Below are 19,751 nucleotides of genomic sequence, written 5' to 3' on the forward strand. Positions count from 1 at the left end.
CCCCCCCATCTCGGTAAAGTCCTTATCAATAACGATACACTTGATATGTGACCACTTAACGTTATTCTTCTTGAACTCCTCCAGGGCGGTCAGCAGAGTAGCAGCCCGTTCGTTTTGGACGACTGCGTGTTGAACAAATTGGCCTTGCCAAAAGCATCATGAGCCATAATAGAGAACACCTTGTACTTTGATGCATTTGTCCCGTGGGTTGCGTCGATCATGAGTACCTCCGGAAATCTGTCAAAGAGCTCCCGCATATGTGCCGTCTGCATAGTGATACACGTCGCAATAGTCTACGAATAACACCGGTTAAAGACCATCGAGTTAAACACGAAATAAAGACTTACACCTTTTTGTGAACTGAGTCCACGAAGATTCGACCAACATTTCCTGGCTCCTGCGTAAATTCGTGCATCCAGTGCTTTAACCGTTTAGCACTCGTCGATGCAGCATTATTCTGGTACTTGAGTTTCCTTACAAGGTTATGAACATCTTGGGTGGTTGGGGCGCAGCTGGACTTCTCGTAAATATACTGTAATATCTGCTTCTTCTTGGCACCAGCCTTCAACAGCTCACTCACCGTCCCGACAACCTCTGGCCCCAGAGCTGTTCGGACCTGTGGGTACTGTTCAAATATGTGTTTGTTGAGGGGGTGATTATGCTTCAAGCGCGCCGACGTAATCCGCAGCGCAAACGTAGGAGCCGCTGCGTCAACAACTTGCACGCAAGCGTTGATCTTCACGCACACAACATATAATTGCTAGTCCAACTGATACCCAACTAATACCCAAACCAAAACCATAGATATGTTGCACCTGGACATCGCACTCGATTGCCCTGGACTGTTGGCGCTTCCTTTTCCCCTGTCCTCTCGACTTGTACTTGCCATCATGTGTACAAACGAATGTCTTACCGTAGTAAATCCACTTGTCCGGCAGAACCGGCTGCGTCGAACTGGAGGCAGCTCGAATTTTCTTGTTCCGCACCCCAACTTTGTTGTTTGTCCGCACTCTAAAACAATATTCGACACGATAACAACAATGTATCAGTGTCTATATCAAGTAAGGCACGGTTAGAAATACTGTCAGTGTACCTGATACGTGTCCTTCGAGTACTTTTGCAGATAGTCCTCCAGGTCATCCCAAGATTCAAATTGAGTTCTCTGAAGGGGTGGCGCTTCCGTAGTTTGCTGCGTGCAGTCAATCGAATCCGTATGCACTGTGCTGGATGTGCTCGACGACTCATCGGTCGAGACGACCCACTCCTCATCGCTGCAAAAGGTAGACGAAGGGTCGGAGTGCTCGCTCGGCAAGCTTTCCACGTATCTAGGGCCACCCTCATTTGCCGTGCAGCGGCCTGCGGTCGTTGCCTCCATACTGATACCTTTGTTTCCCCCTCTCGCTGTCGAAATGGCAGTTGGCAAGGGTATACACGTATACATGGCTGACGGATATTGAAAATCTAGGTCGATGCGGATAGGGCAAAATCTGGTCGCGATTTACGACACTCAGTTGGGTGCACTACTCACTCCCCTTCAAGATACCGATGTCAATTTAGTGCCATGTCACTACGGAGTGTTGGTGGTGTCGGATAGATGGCAGACCCACTGGAAGACATCCTGGCGTCCATGGCTGCGGCTACAGGCAATGCACCGCCGCCGCCTGCTGTTGTTCCACCAATAAGTCATGCATCTTCGTCTTCTTCAGCCCAAAAGAAACGCGAACGTGAGCCGTCATCGACACCTCCGTCGGGCATCTGGAACCCGCTGGAGGAAATGCCACTGTCCTCCACTGTGCTGCGCAAACTCGAAGACGCTGCCAGAACGCGCCCCGTCAACCCAGCGATGGAGATCGCGCGCCAGCAGACAGTGCGTGCATTGTGCAATAAAATCCGTCGAGCCAGCGAGGACCTGGGAATCGGGAAGCTGCCCAACTCGGCCTACGAGACGTGGCAGTTCACGTCGCAGCTCACAGTCAAGGAGCACGACCCGCTGATCCCTCACGCTGGCAGTGACTACAGCGGCTTGTTTGAGGAGTTTCGCAAAGCTGGGGCCACCAAGTCGGGAGCCACCAAGAAGTGCAAGGAGCTGACACGCGAATCCGAGCGAATGCTGCGCAAATTCGGTCAGCAGGACTTTGTAGCTGGAAAAAAGAAGAAGGTTCAAGTGACAGTGATGGAGGACGGTATGCGCCAATTGACGTACGGCCACTTGACGGTGAAGCTAAGTGCGGACCATTTCGCCAAGCTACGTGAAATGTTCGCAAGGAAGCAGGGATTGGGCGGCGACGGGTCAAACATGGCCCTCGAAGTCCAACGCCAGTTTGAGAGCGCGCTGTTCTGCTTACTCCTACGATATGACTCGCTGGATGGAGGAGGTTTCCAGGTAAGGAGAGGACACTTTGGTGTGCGCGAGTATAGAGGATCCTAATGACCGTGCTATTGTAGGCTGCACTGAACGAAGAGTGCTTCGATATGCTACTGAAGGAATTCGACTGCAAGATGGAGTGCTTTGCGTCACCACTGAACTGCCGCTACTCGCGCTTTTGCAGTGCCTTCCTTGACACAGATTTCGCGTTTGGAAGCGTGGGCAGCTTCTTCGACTTCTCACCTCGATCTGGGTACGCAGTAGCTTGCTTCCGTCTGCTAGCACATATACTTACTGTCGTATGGCTTTTTGTATGTAGTTGCTTTGAAGCCAACCCACCATTTATCCCCAAGGTGATCAAACGCATGGCCGATCACATGACCGCTCTTCTCAATGCAGCCGATGGACCCTTGGCGTTTATCGTCATCATCCCCGCTTGGCAAGAGACTGAGGTACCGATTCTTTGAGCCATCTGCGTTGATATTTTACTGCGGGATTACTGATGATGTGCGTTATGCTGGTTCACAGGGTTGGCAACAACTGAACGCGAGTCGTTTTAATCAAAGGCACCTCCTCATCCCGCAGAAGCAGCATGGCTACTGCGAGGGCAAGCAGCAGATCCGGAAGACCCGCTGGCGCATTGCATCGTTCGACACGAGTGTGTTCTTCTGGCAGAACTCCAAGGCTTGCAACAAGTGGCCTGTGACGGAGAAGAAACTCGAGAGCCTCAAGCTAGCCTTCAAGTCGAAGCAGGCCGACGAGCGCGACGCACTGGGTCTACGCAAGTCTGGCAAGCGGGTTCGATCGGCGAAAGACTAGTGGAACGACACTTTCTTATTAGACGCTTACGATACTTGATAGAATAGAGGTTGCCGTCGAACTTGTCACTGACTCAAAACTGCTGCAACCAGATATTAAAAGGAAAAAAAGACGACAGCCTGACAGTAAAGACGCTTACATTCCCGCCACGCCCTCTTCCTCCGTCATGATATTGGAGATGAAGTCGAGAGATTCCTCCTTCGTCATTGGATAGACGTTGCTGATCTTGTTCTGGTGGCCGATTCCGTAAAACTTGTCAGCGATATTCACCAACTCGGGACGGAAAGTTGACGTGATGAACTGCAAAAAAAAATACACCACACAAACCCATTAGCACGATAAGAAGCGGAACACTCAAAGAACATTGGCGCGTACCTGTGCCGGGTTATCTTTTGAGTGCGCTTGGCGGTGAATCAAGGTTGCGACAGCAGCTCGATGAGTGGAGTCCAACGCTTGGTCGATCTCGTCAAATAAATAAAAAGGAGCTGGGTCCACTCGCTGGATCGCAAAGATGAAGGCGAGAGCCACCAATGCTTTCTGGCCACCGGAGAGCTGCTGCATCAAATAAGAGTCACCCTCTCCTCGGAAGTTCACCTTAATCTGCACTCCAGAGTACGTGTCAACATTCGACTCCACTGACGCATCGCCTCCATTCGCCGTGCCATTCTGGCTAGTGTCAGCACCAACCAGAATCATCTTGCCTTCGCCCGTTGGTACCAGCTCACGGAATACTTCAGAGAAATAGCCTGCTACGCCTTTGAACGTACGGAAGATGGCTTCATCTTTACGCTTATCCAGCACATCGATCAGGTCCTTGATCGAGTTGTAGGCGTCGTCAATCTCCTGCTTCCGCTCCAAAAGCGTCGTACGCTGCTCGTTGAAACTCATAAATTGATCCAACGCCTTCTTATTCACGTGGTTGTACTTCTTCAACTTTTCATTCCGGTGCTTGAACTGCTTGATCACGTCTGAGTACGGCAGCGTCTTAAACTTCTCGAGCTCAGAAATTGGCAGCGTTCCTAGCTCGCGAATATCTCGCGTTGCATCCTCGCGCTTCTTGACCAAACGCCGGTGCTTACTCAAAATCTTTTCTGCTTCCCGAGCCTCCTGCTGCATCTGGTCGCTCAGTGACACATCTTCTCCGTTCAAAGCATCCACCTGGGCTTTCTCATTTGCGATTTCCTCCTGCAACGCCTCGATCTTTTGCTCAAGCTCTTTCAGCGACGACGAGTTGTCATCCACCAGACGCGAGGCATCGTCCAAGTCGATTTGCTTCGCCTTGAGATTTTCCTCTCGCTCACAAATTGCCAGCTCCTCAATACCCTCTCCAAGTTGTCGCGCTAGTTCATTCTCACGGCGAATAAGGTTTTCTTCCAACACCGTCTTGATGTTCTCCTTCTCCGAGCGTATTTCTTCAAGGCGCTGTCGTTGATCTCGTTCTTCAGCTTCCAGCAGGGAAATATTGGTAGATAAGGAGTGTAGCAATTGGTGTTCGTCAGCTGTCAAGGAGTCTTGCATGGGAGTAAGAAGCTCCGAACGAAGCGCCGTAACCTTCGCGACAAGCTCCTTCACCTCTCGTTCCTGAAGCTCGCAGCTTCGCTCTCTCTGAGCCAAATTTTCTTTCTCAGTGCGAATATGATTCTTTCGTCGAGATATGTCGTCGTACAAGCGTTCATGAGCGGAAATGGCACGGTTCTTTTCAGCCTCGAGTTTCTGGATATCGCTGATAATGCTGGTCACTCGCTGATCTGCTTGCTGAGACTCTGCTGTCACTCTTCGAGCTCTTTCAGCCACTCTCTCTAGATCCACTTGCGCCTGCTTCACCTCCATCATCGCTCGGGTCCGAGATCGACGAGGGTCTTTAAAGCCACCGTTCAGAGCACCACGACGGTGAACCATATCACCGTCCAACGTCAAGCAGTCCATGTTTGTCTGCTCTGCATACCTAACGCACGTGTCCAAGTCCCGACACAGTAATTTCTTAGCAAAGGCTGCCATAACAGCTCTGCGAATCTCGGCAGGATATTCCAGCTTCTCCACCAGCGCGACAACGTCGTCATTTCGAGGATAGTCGAAGTGATCCTTCACTTTCAGGCGATTGAGGGGCAAAAAAGTAAGTCGGCCCAGGTTCTTCTTGTCCAGCTCCCCCATAATCCGTGTCGCCGTGTCATCCGTGTCTACGACAACGTGGAAAAGCGCACCACCAGCGGCTTCATCCGCTGCGATACAATAACGCTCATCAACAGGTCGCACGAGATCGATCAGCGGTCCATAAACTCCTCGGATCCGATCTTGCATCTCCCGGACTGCCTGTAGACCGCGGCGGACGTCATACGCCATTGTGCTCTGCAACGCATTCTCTCCCTCGCTCACTTTCTTCTTCAGCTCGCGCAATTCGTACGAAATCTGGTTCTCCTCGCGCCACTTTGCCTTGCGCTCTTCACTCAGATAGTTGCGCTGCTCCTTTAGACGCCGCACTTCTGCTCCGACTGCATCCACTCGGCGGCGGTGTTCACGTAGCTCTTCAATGTGCTGGTCGAGTGTCCGCTCAGACCCTTCAATAGACTTCTCCAGACCCTCAATAGAGTTCCTCAACGACCCCGTGTCGCCTTCTTTTCGACGCACCAAGCTCTCAATGTCACTGATCTCACGCTGCAGATAATCGTCACGCTCTTGCTGAGTACGGAACTGACTTTTGCGGCTTTGCTTGGCGATCAGATGCTCCGACTGCGCTCTGCACTCTTGCACATTTCGGGCTACTTGGTCATGCGCTTGCTCAGCCTGTCGAAGTGCAGGAAGAATCTCATTATTCAGCTGAGCTCGCTTGGCTTCAATCTCGTGCTTCACCACTTCCGCCTCCTTGGATACAGTCGACCGCTGCTCAGCATCAGAGCGGATCTGCTCCTTCAGTTCTTGCACCTCCATCTCCAGCTTGTATCGAGCTTCCATCAGTCCTTTCCGCTCGTCCTCCTGGCTCTTCTGCTCCTCCATAAGCTGTGCCAGATCTTGCTCTTTCCTCTGATGGTCACTTTCAATCCGACTGATCTCCGTTCGGACGTGCAAGAGCTTCTCGTGTAGATCCGTGGACCTGGCGCTCTCCTCTTGTCTCTGTTTGTCCAGTGCTTCGATCTCTGCTCGCACATTCTGCAGCTCCTTCTCGTGCATCGTGTACTCCAGAGCACGCTGTTCTCTGTCTAATTGTTGGTACTCTTTAAGTTCCTCTTTCTCCTCCTCCAGCTCTGCTAGTCTCTCTTCAATATAACTCACGACCTCCTGGATCTTTTCTCGTTGGGTCTGTGTTTCTTGTAAAATCTTAAGTGACTTGACTCGTTGGTCCTCGTACACTTTAGTGCCTGCCACCTCCTTGAGCAGTTCCAGTCGCTCGCGCTCGCGCATGACGGCCAGGGCGTTGACCTTGCCCTGCTGCACAATGTAATACGGGTTGGAGCGTGAGAAACCCGCGCTCTCCAGTAGATGCACCACGTCGCTCTTGGTTATGTGTTTGCGGTTAAGGAAAAACTCGTCTTTCTTGACGCCAATGGTGCGTCTCAGAGTCACTTCCGTGTCGTCCACGGGCAGGCGTCCGTCGCTATTGTCAAAGACGATCTCCACGTACGCCGACATGACGTGCTTGCCTGATCCCTCGTGCAGCAACGCCTGACGCTCGTCCGGCCGCAGGTTGGCGAAGCGAGACGTGAGTAGCCCGAAGCGGATGGCGTCGAAGAAGTTGGACTTGCCAGTGCCGTTGCGACCAATCACCACATTGTGTTGGTTGCTGAAGGGATCCACTGCCACCTGGTCCTTATAGCTGCGGAAACCGCACACCACTACCTGCTTAATGTGCATGGCCAACCGAGAGGCAAAGGAATGTGTTGGTTGCTTTAGCAGGTTGCTGCTTGCCTTTTGATCGGCAAAGTTTGCAGTATGATGGAAGTACAGTGATGATGACAATTAAGTACGATTTCGTGATTCCGCGTTCACTGAAAGTTTGTATGTACTCCTGTCATGTTGCCATAGTCATGCAAAACCAACCCTAAAGGAATGCTTCGCACAAGCCATCATGCACCTATGTGCACACAATGCTTTTCAGATATACCGACATTGACCCAGTCGGGCGTTGCGCTAGGGAGTAAAGAGTACACGGCATCATCAGGGTAACTGAGGCGGCTCTGCACCGCCAGTGAGCAGCTCATATTCGACTTCAAGCAAGTCGTTGAAATCGTAGGCCTTGTCCGTCTGAAGCCCCGACGGTGCTCCGTTCCAGGACTGTGCTCCTAGTCTGCAATGATCGCAGTTCGCACCGAACCAAATTCTCGCCCCGTCAAGTACCCACGCGACGTCTGTACGTAACAGTGATCTAAGCTACGAGCAGCAAGCCACCAACTCACGCTCATATAGACAAAATACCGCCCGATTTTGCTGGTGTGGTGAGCAGCATTCAGTTGCGGTCCGAAGCAGAAATCCGGAGTGAACGCTCGTCGCCATTGGCGTATAGAGCGCAAAATAATTCCATAGGAGTCACCATTTCGGTAGGCCGCTTGCTAGTACAGCCCGCAGGTATAGCGAGCAATTGTGCTGGAACCTCGTGCGAGGATCACAAATACTTGTATCTCGTCAGCCCAGCACATGCGTAAATTGCGACCTCCACCTTCGCCTGCTGCGTCGCAGCTAGCAGCAAATGTCGCCTAAGCCACGCAAGCCGATTGTTAGCACTCGTTTTTGGCCTTGGGTGCATTCGAGCTGCTCGGGGTGCTCTCCGTTGGTCAGTCCGCTCGGGTACATCAGCTCCGTCGCAATGAAGCACGAGAAGAAAGCTGACGTACTTGCGCAAAGGGGGTTAAGGTTGAAGCGGAAATAAATTACATGAATCGCCAGTTGCGCCGAACAGCCACTCCTGGAAAACTGGATATCCACTGGACGAGGCTGGGCCAATTGCAGTTTAAAGTTTGCGACAACTCGAAGCCAGATTCTAGGCGAGCCTTGGACCAATCCAAGCGCGAATAAATTGCACCATGTGGCCACATCGAAGTGTCAATGCATCATTGCGCTTCAGCTTGACACCCTTTGTGATCAGGTATCAGTTGGGCACTTTTTCATGCCCATTCGACAAGAATTGCGCATCCGTGCTCCTGGAGCATCCCCACCACTGGAACAACTTATCAAAGCCTAACGACAGCGCCAACACAAGTATCGGACATGTAGTCGCTCGCGTCGAGAGCGTTCGCGGCCTATGATTCCACAGAGTTGACCACGGCATTTATTAGTCTGTTTACGGATGTATTGTTGGTTAGACTGCAATCAATGTCGCTGTTCTTGGTGTTCTGGTTGAGAAGTGATGGCGTATTCTACTTCGGATTTGCCGCGTTGAGCTCGGTGGAAATGGTGATTGACGCGAACTAAAGTTGCCTGCCACGCTTAGCCGCAAGAGGAAATACAGTTACTCTGGTTTGACATGGCCACGACAAAACTGATTCAGTGCTATGAATTGCTGCGTTCTGCATGTTTTGCTACGTGAAGTATTATTTGCTGCTTTATGGTAAGATAAATCTACATGTAATATTAGCCAACTCAACTTCACGCCTGCGCTCATTACATGTATCGAATCACAACGACGAGATCTTGGCAATGTTAATCTATTTAAATTGCAGCTCAATCATTGAGCTCTTTTAATGTTACCTTACTTACTTGCGCATGAGCGAACTGGGTCCAGAGCAGAATTGCTCGGTTATCTCTAAGCTAGGCATGTATCAAAATACTCGTACGCGTGGAATGGTTGCCAACTTGGCTCACCATGTTAGGACGCCAGGAATGATTACCAGTGTGTACACCTGGAACATGGCACGGGCTTCGCTCTGTAAGCAAATGGGCACAATATGGGACCCATTTCGCAATGCGAAGCTATGACTCGCCCTCGCTGGACCTGAACTTCAAAAGACGTAACCATGGAAGTGTTTATACATGTACTACAAAACGCAAGCGCCGACGCTTCACCGTGGACATCGTGATAAGAGGTGCATCCTTCACTGTAAACGCAAGGCAAAATGCCGCTAAGATCGCCACGTGCATGGGGCAGACCACCAGAACGAAGAGACTTTAAAGTCCTTTTTTCGCCCCGACGTTAAACGGGGGGCTGAGATTGCTGCACATACAAAAACCCAGAACAAAGAGAAGACGTGTATTTCGTATCGATATAAAAGCAGTAATCGGGAGGGGCGACGTCTACATCTCCGTAATTTATCGGTAATTTACGGGTGATCGATCCTTGCAACGTGGGAATCTGCCCTGGACCACCCCATTTTGGGATCTCCTCGCAAGCGGAACGGACGCCGAAAGCTCAGTCGTCCCTGCATCATGTACGCCGTTTCCACGACCACGCGCGCCGCGCGTCAGTCGCTGCGCTCTACGGCCATGAAGGTGCGTTCCGAGTGAGCTTTAGCGGCTGCGGTAGACAGTCCACGCCCCTGCATACATGTTAAACAAATTCTAGGTCTGACAATTCGGTGGTCTATGCCATGTGATCCTCCCTAGGCCAGCATGTCGTCTAGCTGCGGCGTGCCTGTGCCTCTGTCCGTGCTGGACCCCAAGGGCAGCCCCACAATCGACCAGACCTACGAGAAGATGGAGAAGAACCTCTTTACGGTGCGCAAGACCAACGGCAACAAGCCGCTGACCCTCGCCGAGAAGATCATCTACGGCCACTTGGACGACGCCACCACGAAGGCCAAGCGTGGTGAGACGTACCTCAAGCTGCGCCCGGACCGCGTCGCCATGCAGGACGCCACGGCCCAGATGGCTGTGCTGCAGTTCATCTCGTCGGGTCTGCCCAAGACCGCCGTGCCCACGACGATCCACTGTGACCACTTGATCACGGCGGAGAAGGGCTCGGACTCGGATCTTGCCAACGCCAACATCGTCAACAAGGAGGTGTACGACTTCCTGTCGTCGGCTGGTGCCAAGTTCGGCATGGGCTTCTGGAAGCCTGGCAGCGGTATCATTCACCAGATCGTGCTGGAGAACTACGCCTTCCCCGGAGGTCTGATGATCGGAACGGACTCGCACACCCCCAACGCTGGTGGCCTGGGCATGTGCGCTGTCGGTGTGGGCGGTGCCGATGCCGTCGACGTGATGGCTGGCATGGCCTGGGAGCTCAAGGCCCCCAAGGTCATTGGTGTGAACCTGACGGGCAAGCTGTCGGGCTGGACGTCGCCCAAGGATGTGATCCTTAAGGTGGCTGACATCTTGACTGTCAAGGGTGGAACTGGTGCCATTGTCGAGTACTTCGGCCCCGGTGTCGAGTCCATCTCGTGCACGGGTATGGGCACGATCTGTAACATGGGTGCTGAGATTGGCGCCACGTGCTCCACGTTCCCCTACACGGACCGTATGGGCGACTACCTGCGCTCCACCAAGCGTAGTGGCATTGCCTCGGCTGCTGAGTCGTTCAAGGCCAACCTGCGTGCTGACGAGGGCGCTCACTACGACCAGATCATTGAGATTAACCTCGACGAGCTCAAGCCGATGCTGAACGGTCCATTCACGCCGGACCTTGGCCACGTCGCTGGTGCCGACATGAAGGAGGCTTCTGAGAAGAACGGCTGGCCCATGGAACTGAGTGCTGGTCTGATCGGTTCGTGCACGAACTCCAGTTACGAGGACATGACCCGCTGCGCGGACCTGGCCAAGCAGGCCAAGGAGGCTGGTCTCAAGTTCAAGGTGCCGTACTACGTGACTCCCGGTTCGGAGCAGGTGCGCGCCACCATCGCCCGCGACGGCATCCTGGACACGTTCCTGGATTCCGGTGCTACGGTCCTTGCCAACGCTTGCGGCCCGTGCATTGGTCAGTGGAACCGTACCGACATGCCCATGGGACAGAAGAACTCGATCTTCACTTCGTACAACCGTAATTTCGCCAAGCGCGCTGATGGCAACCCGGCCACGCACAGCTTCGTTACGTCCCCCGAGATGGTGACCGTGAGCGCTATTGCTGGTATTACCACGTTCGACCCTGCTAAGGACACGATCAAGACCCCGGATGGAAAGGACTTCAAGTTCGCTGCCCCGTTCGGCAAGGAGCTGCCGCCGCGTGGCTTCGACCCTGGTGAGGAGACGTTCCAGGCCCCGCCTACTAGCGGCGAGGGTCTGACTGTAAACGTTGACCCCAAGAGCGAGCGTCTGGCCCTGCTGTCGGCCTTCGACGAGTGGAACGGTGAGGACCTGAAGAACATGCCCGTGCTGATCAAGGCTAAGGGCAAATGCACCACCGACCACATCAGTATGGCCGGCCCGTGGCTCAAGTACCGTGGCCATCTGGACAACATCTCGAACAACCTGCTGATCGGTGCTGAGAACGCTGAGACCGGTGAGACGAACAGCATCAAGAACCAGTTCACGGGCAAGTTCGACAAGGTGCCTGCTGTGGCCCGCCAGTATAAGGCCGACGGTGTCAGTTGGGTTGTGATCGGTGACGAGAACTACGGTGAGGGCAGCTCTCGCGAGCACGCCGCTCTGGAGCCGCGTCACCTTGGTGGCCGTGCTGTGATCGTCAAGTCGTTCGCGCGTATTCACGAGACCAACCTGAAGAAGCAGGGTATGCTGCCGCTGACGTTCGCGAACCCGGCGGACTACGACAAGATCACGGGCAACGACAAGGTGGATATCCTGGGCCTGCAGACTTTCGCGCCTGGCAAGCCCCTGACTCTGCGTGTGACCCCTGCCTCGGGTGAGGCTCCGTTTGGCATCACGGTGAACCACACGTTTAACGAGGAGCAGATCGCTTGGTTCAAGAACGGCAGCGCGCTGAACCTGATGAAGAAGACCAACGCCTAAGCGACTCGCACTTGACTGAGTTCCAGGACCGAATTGAAGGGATACAGATGCCTCGCAGTAGTGTGAAGTATTGCTCTTTTTTATAATAACACTTAGTCACACTGAAAGCAAAATCCGCACTTGCTCTGTCTTTAGTTGTAGCGTTTAGTATGGATGCTGCGCAGTTTTGAAGAGGAAGCGCTGTGCGGTGGTGTCTAGAATACACAGCGAACTTGGCAGGTGAGTCAGCAACACCACATACCTGTGGCCATAAGAGCACAAAGTATTACACGTCCCGTATCGTGATGCATGTAGATAGACAACCTACAATTCTTACCACAGGTATCGCGCCGGGTCCAAGTCGTGTAGAATCATTTGGCATACACATACGCCCCCAACGAAGTGGCAGAAAATATGCACAGCATTCTTCTGTATACACCGATGTGGAGGTGTCGTGAACAGAGACCCCACTCTCATTTTAAGCTTGCTTGTACCTACTATCGGCGAGTAGACGTCCAACCCTGCGAATAGATTTCCGATTGCTAGGGCAAACGATAGATACGCCACTATGCTAGCGGTCTAGGAACAGCAACCACGCCAAACTGTCAATGCCGAGCAACACGAGACAAACCCACATTAAAGACCTTCACCTCCATTCTAACGAGGCAGGTGGCAACCAAGTGGCCGCTGGTTAGCAAGAACCGAGCACGCAACATCGCCATCGCCATTGCGACAAGTTGAAGTGAAAGGATTGAATCGTACTTAAGTGGAACCCTAAGTACGAGCTGCATTCTCTACCTCGCCATCAAGGCAACGAACCTGATCTCGAGCAGCTCCGCAGCGGACCAAGAGACGAGAATGGCGGGCGGCGGACCGAGCATCGGCAGCTACTCGCCCCTCACGGGCTTCGTGTTCATCTTCAACCTCATCGTAGGCGCTGGAGCGCTCACTATTCCGCACGCTTTCGCCAACGTAAGGAGAGAATCCAATGAACAAAATGCCAGTCAAAAACACTATCTCACTGCTTGATGTCTTCAGGTTGGTCTCATTTACGGGTGCATTGCGCTGTCCATCCTAGCGTCAGTCAGCTACGTGACTGCCACGTTCATGATCGAGGCCATCGCGGGCGTCAACGCGCTCAAGCGACGCGCACGAGAACTCGGAGTGGACGCTGCAAATGGGGACGAAAAGCAGCCGGTGGACGAGCTCAGCGATAGCGACGACGGCGACGCGCAAACGGAATTTGTGCCGCTAATGGTCGCCAATCAAGTACTATTGCATATTCTATGGCCAGCAGATCTCATGTGTGGACGATGTCGTCACCGTTTGATGTGTGTGTTTGATACTGCAGAAGCATGACGCACTTGAGCGCAAGTTGCGAGCGAAGAATACCGATGTGAGGTTTCACTTCGATCTGTCTAAAAAGGTATGTGGACGCTGTTTAGCTTGTGAGACGGTAAATGATGAGCTCAGTTAGTGTTTGTGATATGCAGATGGAGCTGGCCGAGATGGCAGAGCTGCTGTTCAACCACCGAGGGATTATTGCGTTCTATACATGCATCACTGTGTATCTGTACGGTGACTTGGCCATCTATGCTGTTGGTATGCTCGCTGTTGCTGAGTGGGTAAGCTGTTGCTAAAAACTGACAGATATTGTGCCGTCTGAATGTCGTAGCCGTCCCCAAGTCACTGCGTGAGATTATCTGCCCGCGTCCTTCAGCGGATGCTGTTGTATGGGAGTGCTCCGACAAGTTCAACAGCTCGGACTTGTATCGCCTTTTTGTTGTGCTCTTCGGTCTGCTTCTTGGGCCGTTCACGTTCGGCCACGTGCACAAGACGCGCACACTCCAGCTCGTTTCAACAGTCATTCGTCACGCTTCATTTGGGCTTATGATCGTGCTGGCTATCATCGGGATCTCGCGCGGCCACGGCCGGAGCGTCGCTGACGTCGTAAGCTACGAAAAACCGGCCAACATTGCCACTTTCTTCGGTGTATGCATCTACTCCTTCATGTGCCACCACAGGTACACAGCCGTTGAGCATTCATGGCCTCGAAAAGAGCACTGACACTTATCTTATTTTACTTGTGCTGCAGTGTTCCGGGTCTCGTGGCACCTATCACGGACAAATCGAAAGTCGGCATGGTTCTCGCGTCGGCCTTCATGGTACGTTTGTGCAAACTTGTGTCCTTTTCACGTGCTGTTAAATTTTGGCGGTATTGTTCACGCTTTGGTGCTGTGTGTCTACATGTAGGCGGTCCTCAGTGTTTATTTCGTGCTGTGCGCGTCGGCAACATTCCGTTTCCAGCCAGAGGACATCGAGGTTCGATCGCGGTCGCAATGTTGTTACGTATATCGTAATAGTTGACTCTTTTGTTGCGTTCTGCTTAGGATGTGTACACACTCAACTTCAAGAATTACCCAGTGCAAGCGTTTGGATACTTTCTGAGTCTATTCCCAGTGTTCACGCTAAGGTGCGTCTTCCATTGTCCAATCCATCATGTGAAAACGCTATGCTAACGAACCGATCACTTGCAGTGCGAGCTTCCCGCTTATTTGCATCACGCTCCGTGAGAATATCCGTTACCTCGCGTCGAGCATGAACGAGTCGGCGCCACTGGGCGATGCCACTCCATCGAGAGGGCTGTACGGGTTCCTGGAAACCAACATGTACGCGCTGGTGGCGCTTCTGCCGCCGCTTGTAGTGGCGTTCTTCACCGAGGATGTGTCCATGCTGGTGGGCTTCACAGGCGCGTACGCCGGTTTGGGCATTCAGGTTGGTGTTGCGTTGAACTTGTGGCTTTGCGTGTTTTCTCAGGGGAACACGTACTCACAACTGCGCGACGTGCTTGTGTGCTTTGTTGCTGTTGCAGTGGATCGTCCCTACGTTCCTCGTTTTCTGCCTGCGCCGTCGCCTGGCGTCGGAGTGGAAGCAGATGCATCCGATGGAAGTGGGCGCCACGCGTCCAGGTACTCCGGCAGCACGCGGCAACAAGAACCGCTTTGCGAGTCCATTCGCGCACCAGGCGTGGCTCTATTTGGTGCTAGCGTTCTCGGTGGTCTCGGTCGTGCTGATCACGATCACGCATGGCATGCATTGAAGCCTTGAAGAGGAGGACTCGACAGCATATTTCGATGTAAAAGTTGCAATGAGCCGCAAGGAAAGAAAAATTGCAATACCAACTTGAAGTTGATCATTTCCGTGCATTTGCATTATGAGAAATTGGTGGTTGTGTTTTTAGTGGTGCCATCCGCTGCAGCCGGCCGCGTGCAGGTGGTTAACTACTGTAAATACACTGGTGGTCTGCTCTACTTGATGAGCCTTATGGCCCCGCGGTGGGCGCTGCTTGGGCGTCGCATGCCCTGCTGGCAAGTATGCTGGCCAAATGGCTCGCTTCTCACTGAATCGTTGACTGGCATGATTTCAGCCAATGGGCGGTCTCATATGCGACTAAGTTCGAGGTGCAGAGAACCTGCCACATGGAGTAGCGAAGGACAAAGGAGAACACAAAGCGTCGACTCGAAGTCTTCGAGTCGCAGATCCGGCCAGACGACTCAAGCCGCCATCGTACTCAGCTCCGCGTCTTCGCCTGCGCCTGCGCCCTCGCTGTCTCGTCGTGCAGCTTTGGCGACACACACAGAGAAAAATAAGCTTTCGTAGCAAAGAGTCCTCCGTCCAACGTCCTTCCATCCCCTACAAACTTTCTCTAAATGGCGGCGTTCAAAGGTCCGTCCATTGGCTCTGCTCAGTGAAGTGTAGCCATCTTCTCAGACTTAACCTCTTGTGTGTGTTTGTGTGCCTGTTGCCATTTCCGCTGACCAGCTCCCCCACTCTCGGCTTTCTTCCGTAAAGAGGAGGACAACCTGGTAACCCAGGGACTTACAGACGTCCACGGCGTGGCCATGTTCCACTCGCTGTACGACGTGGGCGACCTCATCGGTCGTGGCGCCTTCTCGCTCGTGTACCTCTGTCGGAGGAAAGAAACTCAGCAGATCTTCGCTGTCAAGGTTATCAACAAGGCACTATGTGTTAAGAAGAAGACACTGCGCGACGAGATCACGGTGTTACTCCGGGTCAAACACGCCAACATCATCAGTCTCGAGGAGGTTTATGAGAGCGACCAGGAGCTGCTGCTCGTCATGGAAAGGTGGGTCAGCTAGCAGCAAGCTTGGCTGTTGGTGAATTGACGACTAACGTGTGCTTCTAATGCTGCAGAGTCACGGGCGGCGAGCTGTTCGACCGCATCGTGCGGGTCGGTGTTTACTCGGAGCGGCAAGCAGCTGAGATCGTCACCAATGTGCTCCAAGCGCTCAACTACCTCCACTCGTGCCACATCCTGCACCGTGACATTAAGCCAGAGAACATCCTTCTTGCCAGCGGTGACAGCAGTGACGTCAAACTGAGCGACTTTGGCATTGCCAAGATCCTCGAGGATGAAGACGACGGTGCACGTTCTCGTGGTCGTGCATACACAAGCTGCGGGACGGACTACTATGTTGGTGAGTGGGAAGGAGAAATGGAATTGTCTATTGACAAGTTGCTGATGCTTGAGGCTGTGACTCTGTTCCTTGTGATCAGCTCCCGAGGTTCTAAACGGAGAAGGCTACGACAGCAAAGTGGATCTGTGGAGTCTTGGCGTTGTCTTATACATCATGTACGTGGCTGAATGCGTCTTGTGCTACATAATGCGGGTACTTACAGTTCTGTCTGCGTATCAGGTTGTGCGGATTCCCTCCTTTCTCGGAAGATGAAAATGGCCTGGAGTCGGTGTACCTCAAAATTCGCTCTGGTGTGCTGGACTTCCCTCACCCATACTGGACAAATGTATCTGACGGAGGTATAACGTGTTGTTTTGCTCGAATCATGTGATGTCGACACTTATCTAATGGGGTTTACATATTACATACGAGCAGCCAAGGATCTGATCCGCAACCTCCTCAACGTGTCACCACAAGAGCGCTTCAGCGCAGCACAGGCACTCAACCACCCCTGGATAAAGGGCGAGTACAGCGAGCAGCCACTTTCGTCGGCTATCTTGGAGATGAAGCGCTTCAACCAAAAGCGTCGTTTCAACTAGCTCAATGTTCTTTATCTCCAGCGACGGCTGTCGGCAAGACGAAAAACGACGCCAAGAGCACAAGAGCGGCAGCCACAGAACAAACAGCAGTTGCTGGAGTCGCAAACATAGACGTATTTCATGGTGGTCCTGCCCTCTCCGCCCCACGCACCTCCCGTACATACATAGAAATGATATCTCGACTCGAATACATGTTTCTAACTAAGCAAAACGTTAACTAGTTTTCTTTCGCTTGTCCTCCCGACCACCAATTGACAATTGAAGCCTGTAAATCCTGGAAGTGAGTGCTGTCTCGGAGATACCGCACCCCATCAATGATCAGACTGGCAAGCAATAGACGGCATTAGCGTATCTTTACCATAAAAAGTTGCCAACGTTATGCCATACCTCGAGTCTTTCGTGACTAGGAACGCATTCGCGATATGGTCCGGAATATCGTGGGCATTCGCAAAAATACCTTCTTTCTTTACGCGAGATGCGAATGTCGCCAGCCGGCTAGCAATGACCACACAAATTCTGTTAGACAAACTACTAAGTGGTTGAGAGAGGTCAAGAAGATATACCTGATTCTTGCAGCTGCCGATACAATTTGCGTCCCGGTAGCCACAGCCTTTGAAAACGTGACACTGCCTTCTAGACAGTAAATGCAGCCCTTAATATTTGTCCAGACGTGGAAGAGTGGTGAGTCTAGCAGTATAATCTCCAATCCATCCATTTCCTGCAGACTTCCAGTGCTGTAGCGAGCATACAAATCTCTTGCGCCTTGAGACTCGGACATAACAAACGGTAATAACGGCAGCGAAATGACGCCGTAGAAAACGACAAGAAGAGCGAAGACCACAAACGACGGACACTTTTTGGCGAACAACGCTGCCATACCGAACGGCTTCGGAGGTGGAACAGCTTCTAGACTCTGTTTCAAATACGCAACCAGCAGCTGTAGCTCATCAGTAATCTCCATATTCTTGAGTTGGCTACGCAAGTGCCGCAACTCAGGGCTAAATGTCCGCACTGCTGCTTTTTCCATTGACTCAAAGCACTCCGTCAGCATCTTTGTCAGCATTTCCAATGAAAAGTCTGTAGGTTGCTGCCAATATTCAACGACCCAGTTACCCAAACCCAAAAAGAACCATGCGTCGAGGTCAATATCGGCTTGTATATCATTCACCACATCATTGTAGAGCCTTTTGAATGCGCGTCGACAAACTTCCTGCATCTCGGATGACGAAACAGAGCCAAGAACGATACCACCCGCATCAATGAAAGCTGGCCCGAGCAGCCTTATCATGTCAGCCCATTGGCCACGCCAAACCACCCAGTACGCGATTGTCGTGAAATAAGCAGCAAACTTTAGTCGCCTTCCTTCGCCCCATAGCTTGGCCTGTTGGACAGCGTCAGGGCGCAGCGCGTTGGCGACCAAAGCTACTGTCACCGTAAGCACGAGCCCTGCTAAACGCGCATCTTTCTGCAAGAACAGCACAAACTTCAGATGTCCAAACACCTTCATGGAAATCGGGATTGCGAAAACAATCCGCGGGATCCACGTGAATGCGCTCAACTTGTCGCGAGACGTTTGCACCCAATCTTGTGCATACCGTAAAGCTCGTTCCTTGAGCTGCGAGCGATACAAGCATATCACTAGCATGGATATTACCATTATCTTCTGTCGATGCATTATCGCTTGCGCAAGCAAACCGAGGAAGAAGAGTCCAATTCCAACTGTTACACGCCGTAGACTCAACAGCTCCGAGAAGATATACACTGCTGCCATCCTCGCGAGCTTCAACAGGTCTAGGTGTTCCAAGATCCGTTCCATCTTGGTTTGGAACACCGTGGTCTGCGTCTCGTTGCTATCTTGTACCGCAGTATCCTTACTGTTACTGGTTAGTACCTCATCGAGACCAGAAGTAGCATACACTTGTGCGCGCTGTACGATCTGCGTAGAGCGGAGCGCGCCACTCTCGGTTGTAGCTTGTACCCCACGTAGGCTCTCTATATAAATCTCGCTTGTGTTTCTCTGCTCCAATTGTTCATGAGTCGCTAAGATCCCTTCTTCACCATCGTCTTCTTCGCTATCTTCAAGTAAGTCGTTCAGAACTGCAACACGAGCTTCTTTCAATCCTGCCAGCAGCTCTGCATTGTCGGGGTGCAGCTTCAGTCCTATCGAACACGCAATACGACGCAGTGGTATTAGATTTCACGATCAAATAGAGTATTTTAGTATTGGAAGCAAACCTTTCTTGTACCACACCACGGCATCTTCGTGTCTGCGCAGTCGGGTGAGCGCCTCGGTGAGCAGTAGATACCCGCGCACCTGCGTCTTGTCGAGCTCCAAGCAAGAGTGCGCTGCATTAACTGCTTCTTCCAATGCAGATGCCGTTCCTTCTTGAAGCAATTGTTGGCATCGGAGCTTTTGTGCCGCCATCAAGGTGTGTGCAGAGAATGGCTACGCCTACTATGTGAAAGGTGAATGATTTTTTTTTAAAAGTACTACAGTGGTGTTGATTTTTAGTAGCAAGCAAAAAACGTAGATTACTATTGTATAGCAGTAGTCCTATAGTAGTTTTCTAGCTGTGGATAAACCAACGCAAAATACAAAACCAACGCAAATACACACACACACAATCACTGCAGCTACGAGCCATCCACGCGCTTCAGACCAACTCACCGATGCGTCTCCACATT

The 19,751-nt window shown here is 52.2% G+C and overlaps 8 protein-coding genes across 28 annotated transcripts; 4 read left to right on the forward strand and 4 right to left on the reverse strand.

Annotated features, from left to right (window-relative positions):
* Positions 1–89: 89 nt before the first annotated feature.
* PPTG_13416 (hypothetical protein) lies at positions 90–1,375 on the reverse strand (the record flags this gene model as incomplete). Its single annotated transcript, XM_008909063.1, has 4 exons — positions 90–293; positions 350–736; positions 816–1,052; positions 1,094–1,375. 4 exons carry the CDS (start codon positions 1,373–1,375, stop codon positions 90–92), a joined length of 1,110 nt encoding a protein of 369 aa, XP_008907311.1.
* Positions 1,376–1,520: 145 nt separating this feature from the next.
* Positions 1,521–3,529, forward strand: PPTG_13417 (hypothetical protein). Its single transcript, XM_008909064.1, has 4 exons — positions 1,521–2,383; positions 2,446–2,618; positions 2,685–2,817; positions 2,894–3,529. The coding sequence occupies exons 1-4, from the start codon at positions 1,595–1,597 to the stop codon at positions 3,182–3,184; spliced, it is 1,386 nt and encodes a 461-aa protein (XP_008907312.1). The 5' UTR covers positions 1,521–1,594; the 3' UTR covers positions 3,185–3,529.
* Positions 3,100–7,093, reverse strand: PPTG_13418 (hypothetical protein). The gene is made up of 2 exons (XM_008909065.1): positions 3,560–7,093; positions 3,100–3,484 (listed from the first exon to the last, which is right to left on the reverse strand). Exons 1-2 carry the CDS (start codon positions 7,028–7,030, stop codon positions 3,320–3,322), a joined length of 3,636 nt encoding a protein of 1,211 aa, XP_008907313.1. The 5' UTR covers positions 7,031–7,093; the 3' UTR covers positions 3,100–3,319.
* Positions 7,094–9,448: 2,355 nt separating this feature from the next.
* On the forward strand, positions 9,449–12,151 carry PPTG_13419 (aconitate hydratase, mitochondrial). The gene is made up of 2 exons (XM_008909066.1): positions 9,449–9,598; positions 9,713–12,151. Exons 1-2 carry the CDS (start codon positions 9,536–9,538, stop codon positions 12,008–12,010), a joined length of 2,361 nt encoding a protein of 786 aa, XP_008907314.1. The 5' UTR covers positions 9,449–9,535; the 3' UTR covers positions 12,011–12,151.
* On the reverse strand, positions 12,047–12,727 carry PPTG_23208 (hypothetical protein). Of its 4 annotated transcripts, XM_008909068.1 has the most exons (4): positions 12,640–12,727; positions 12,488–12,568; positions 12,327–12,418; positions 12,047–12,251 (listed from the first exon to the last, which is right to left on the reverse strand). In XM_008909068.1, exons 1-4 carry the CDS (start codon positions 12,715–12,717, stop codon positions 12,155–12,157), a joined length of 348 nt encoding a protein of 115 aa, XP_008907316.1. In that variant the 5' UTR covers positions 12,718–12,727; the 3' UTR covers positions 12,047–12,154. The 4 variants fall into 4 exon arrangements, with proteins under 4 accessions (XP_008907316.1, XP_008907318.1, XP_008907315.1 ...); XM_008909070.1 differs by having other exon boundaries at positions 12,047–12,418; XM_008909067.1 differs by having other exon boundaries at positions 12,327–12,568.
* PPTG_13420 (hypothetical protein) lies at positions 12,551–15,209 on the forward strand. 12 transcript variants are annotated; one of them, XM_008909073.1, is made up of 10 exons: positions 12,551–12,961; positions 13,028–13,258; positions 13,341–13,415; positions 13,483–13,591; positions 13,665–14,013; positions 14,085–14,154; positions 14,243–14,311; positions 14,380–14,462; positions 14,527–14,764; positions 14,862–15,209. In XM_008909073.1, the coding sequence occupies exons 1-10, from the start codon at positions 12,848–12,850 to the stop codon at positions 15,087–15,089; spliced, it is 1,566 nt and encodes a 521-aa protein (XP_008907321.1). In that variant the 5' UTR covers positions 12,551–12,847; the 3' UTR covers positions 15,090–15,209. The 12 variants fall into 12 exon arrangements, with proteins under 12 accessions (XP_008907321.1, XP_008907322.1, XP_008907330.1 ...); XM_008909074.1 differs by having other exon boundaries at positions 13,028–13,246; XM_008909082.1 differs by having other exon boundaries at positions 13,028–13,415.
* A 195-nt stretch (positions 15,210–15,404) lies between these two features.
* Positions 15,405–17,395, forward strand: PPTG_13421 (CAMK/CAMK1 protein kinase). 4 transcript variants are annotated; one of them, XM_008909083.1, is made up of 6 exons: positions 15,405–15,715; positions 15,812–16,136; positions 16,205–16,488; positions 16,568–16,643; positions 16,708–16,826; positions 16,903–17,395. In XM_008909083.1, exons 1-6 carry the CDS (start codon positions 15,700–15,702, stop codon positions 17,064–17,066), a joined length of 984 nt encoding a protein of 327 aa, XP_008907331.1. In that variant the 5' UTR covers positions 15,405–15,699; the 3' UTR covers positions 17,067–17,395. The 4 variants fall into 4 exon arrangements, with proteins under 4 accessions (XP_008907331.1, XP_008907332.1, XP_008907333.1 ...); XM_008909084.1 differs by having other exon boundaries at positions 15,405–16,136; XM_008909085.1 differs by having other exon boundaries at positions 16,205–16,643.
* PPTG_13422 (hypothetical protein) lies at positions 16,527–19,538 on the reverse strand. Of its 4 annotated transcripts, XM_008909087.1 has the most exons (4): positions 19,302–19,538; positions 17,630–19,226; positions 17,454–17,561; positions 16,527–17,389 (listed from the first exon to the last, which is right to left on the reverse strand). In XM_008909087.1, exons 1-4 carry the CDS (start codon positions 19,489–19,491, stop codon positions 17,284–17,286), a joined length of 2,001 nt encoding a protein of 666 aa, XP_008907335.1. In that variant the 5' UTR covers positions 19,492–19,538; the 3' UTR covers positions 16,527–17,283. The 4 variants fall into 4 exon arrangements, with proteins under 4 accessions (XP_008907335.1, XP_008907336.1, XP_008907338.1 ...); XM_008909088.1 differs by having other exon boundaries at positions 16,527–17,561; XM_008909090.1 differs by having other exon boundaries at positions 17,454–19,226.
* Between the last annotated feature and the right edge of the window lie 213 nt (positions 19,539–19,751).

Source organism: Phytophthora parasitica, assembly GCF_000247585.1.
Source record: "Phytophthora parasitica INRA-310 unplaced genomic scaffold supercont2.32, whole genome shotgun sequence".
NCBI lineage: Eukaryota > Oomycota > Peronosporomycetes > Peronosporales > Peronosporaceae > Phytophthora > Phytophthora nicotianae.

Coding starts and splice junctions, on each gene's coding strand:
- PPTG_13417 (XM_008909064.1), top strand. CDS start 1,595: ATGGCAGACCCACTGGAAGACATCCTGGCGTCCATGGCTGCGGCTACA. Junction 2,384..2,445: donor TGGATGGAGGAGGTTTCCAG/GTAAGGAGAGGA, acceptor GTGCTATTGTAG/GCTGCACTGAACGAAGAGTG. Junction 2,818..2,893: donor CCGCTTGGCAAGAGACTGAG/GTACCGATTCTT, acceptor GCTGGTTCACAG/GGTTGGCAACAACTGAACGC.
- PPTG_13418 (XM_008909065.1), bottom strand. CDS start 7,030: ATGCACATTAAGCAGGTAGTGGTGTGCGGTTTCCGCAGCTATAAGGAC. Junction 3,485..3,559: donor CAAAAGATAACCCGGCACAG/GTACGCGCCAAT, acceptor TTTTTTTTGCAG/TTCATCACGTCAACTTTCCG.
- PPTG_13419 (XM_008909066.1), top strand. CDS start 9,536: ATGTACGCCGTTTCCACGACCACGCGCGCCGCGCGTCAGTCGCTGCGC. Junction 9,599..9,712: donor TGCGCTCTACGGCCATGAAG/GTGCGTTCCGAG, acceptor GATCCTCCCTAG/GCCAGCATGTCGTCTAGCTG.
- PPTG_23208 (XM_008909067.1), bottom strand. CDS start 12,717: ATGGCGATGGCGATGTTGCGTGCTCGGTTCTTGCTAACCAGCGGCCAC. Junction 12,569..12,639: donor CCTGCCTCGTTAGAATGGAG/GTGAAGGTCTTT, acceptor TGCTGTTCCTAG/ACCGCTAGCATAGTGGCGTA. Junction 12,252..12,326: donor GACCCGGCGCGATACCTGTG/GTAAGAATTGTA, acceptor TTATGGCCACAG/GTATGTGGTGTTGCTGACTC.
- PPTG_13420 (XM_008909071.1), top strand. CDS start 12,848: ATGGCGGGCGGCGGACCGAGCATCGGCAGCTACTCGCCCCTCACGGGC. Junction 13,259..13,340: donor CGCTAATGGTCGCCAATCAA/GTACTATTGCAT, acceptor TTGATACTGCAG/AAGCATGACGCACTTGAGCG. Junction 13,416..13,482: donor ACTTCGATCTGTCTAAAAAG/GTATGTGGACGC, acceptor TGTGATATGCAG/ATGGAGCTGGCCGAGATGGC.
- PPTG_13421 (XM_008909083.1), top strand. Junction 16,489..16,567: donor CGGGACGGACTACTATGTTG/GTGAGTGGGAAG, acceptor CCTTGTGATCAG/CTCCCGAGGTTCTAAACGGA. Junction 16,644..16,707: donor GGCGTTGTCTTATACATCAT/GTACGTGGCTGA, acceptor TCTGCGTATCAG/GTTGTGCGGATTCCCTCCTT.
- PPTG_13422 (XM_008909087.1), bottom strand. CDS start 19,491: ATGGCGGCACAAAAGCTCCGATGCCAACAATTGCTTCAAGAAGGAACG. Junction 19,227..19,301: donor CGTGGTGTGGTACAAGAAAG/GTTTGCTTCCAA, acceptor CGTGTTCGATAG/GACTGAAGCTGCACCCCGAC. Junction 17,390..17,453: donor CTAGTCACGAAAGACTCGAG/GTATGGCATAAC, acceptor ATTGCTTGCCAG/TCTGATCATTGATGGGGTGC.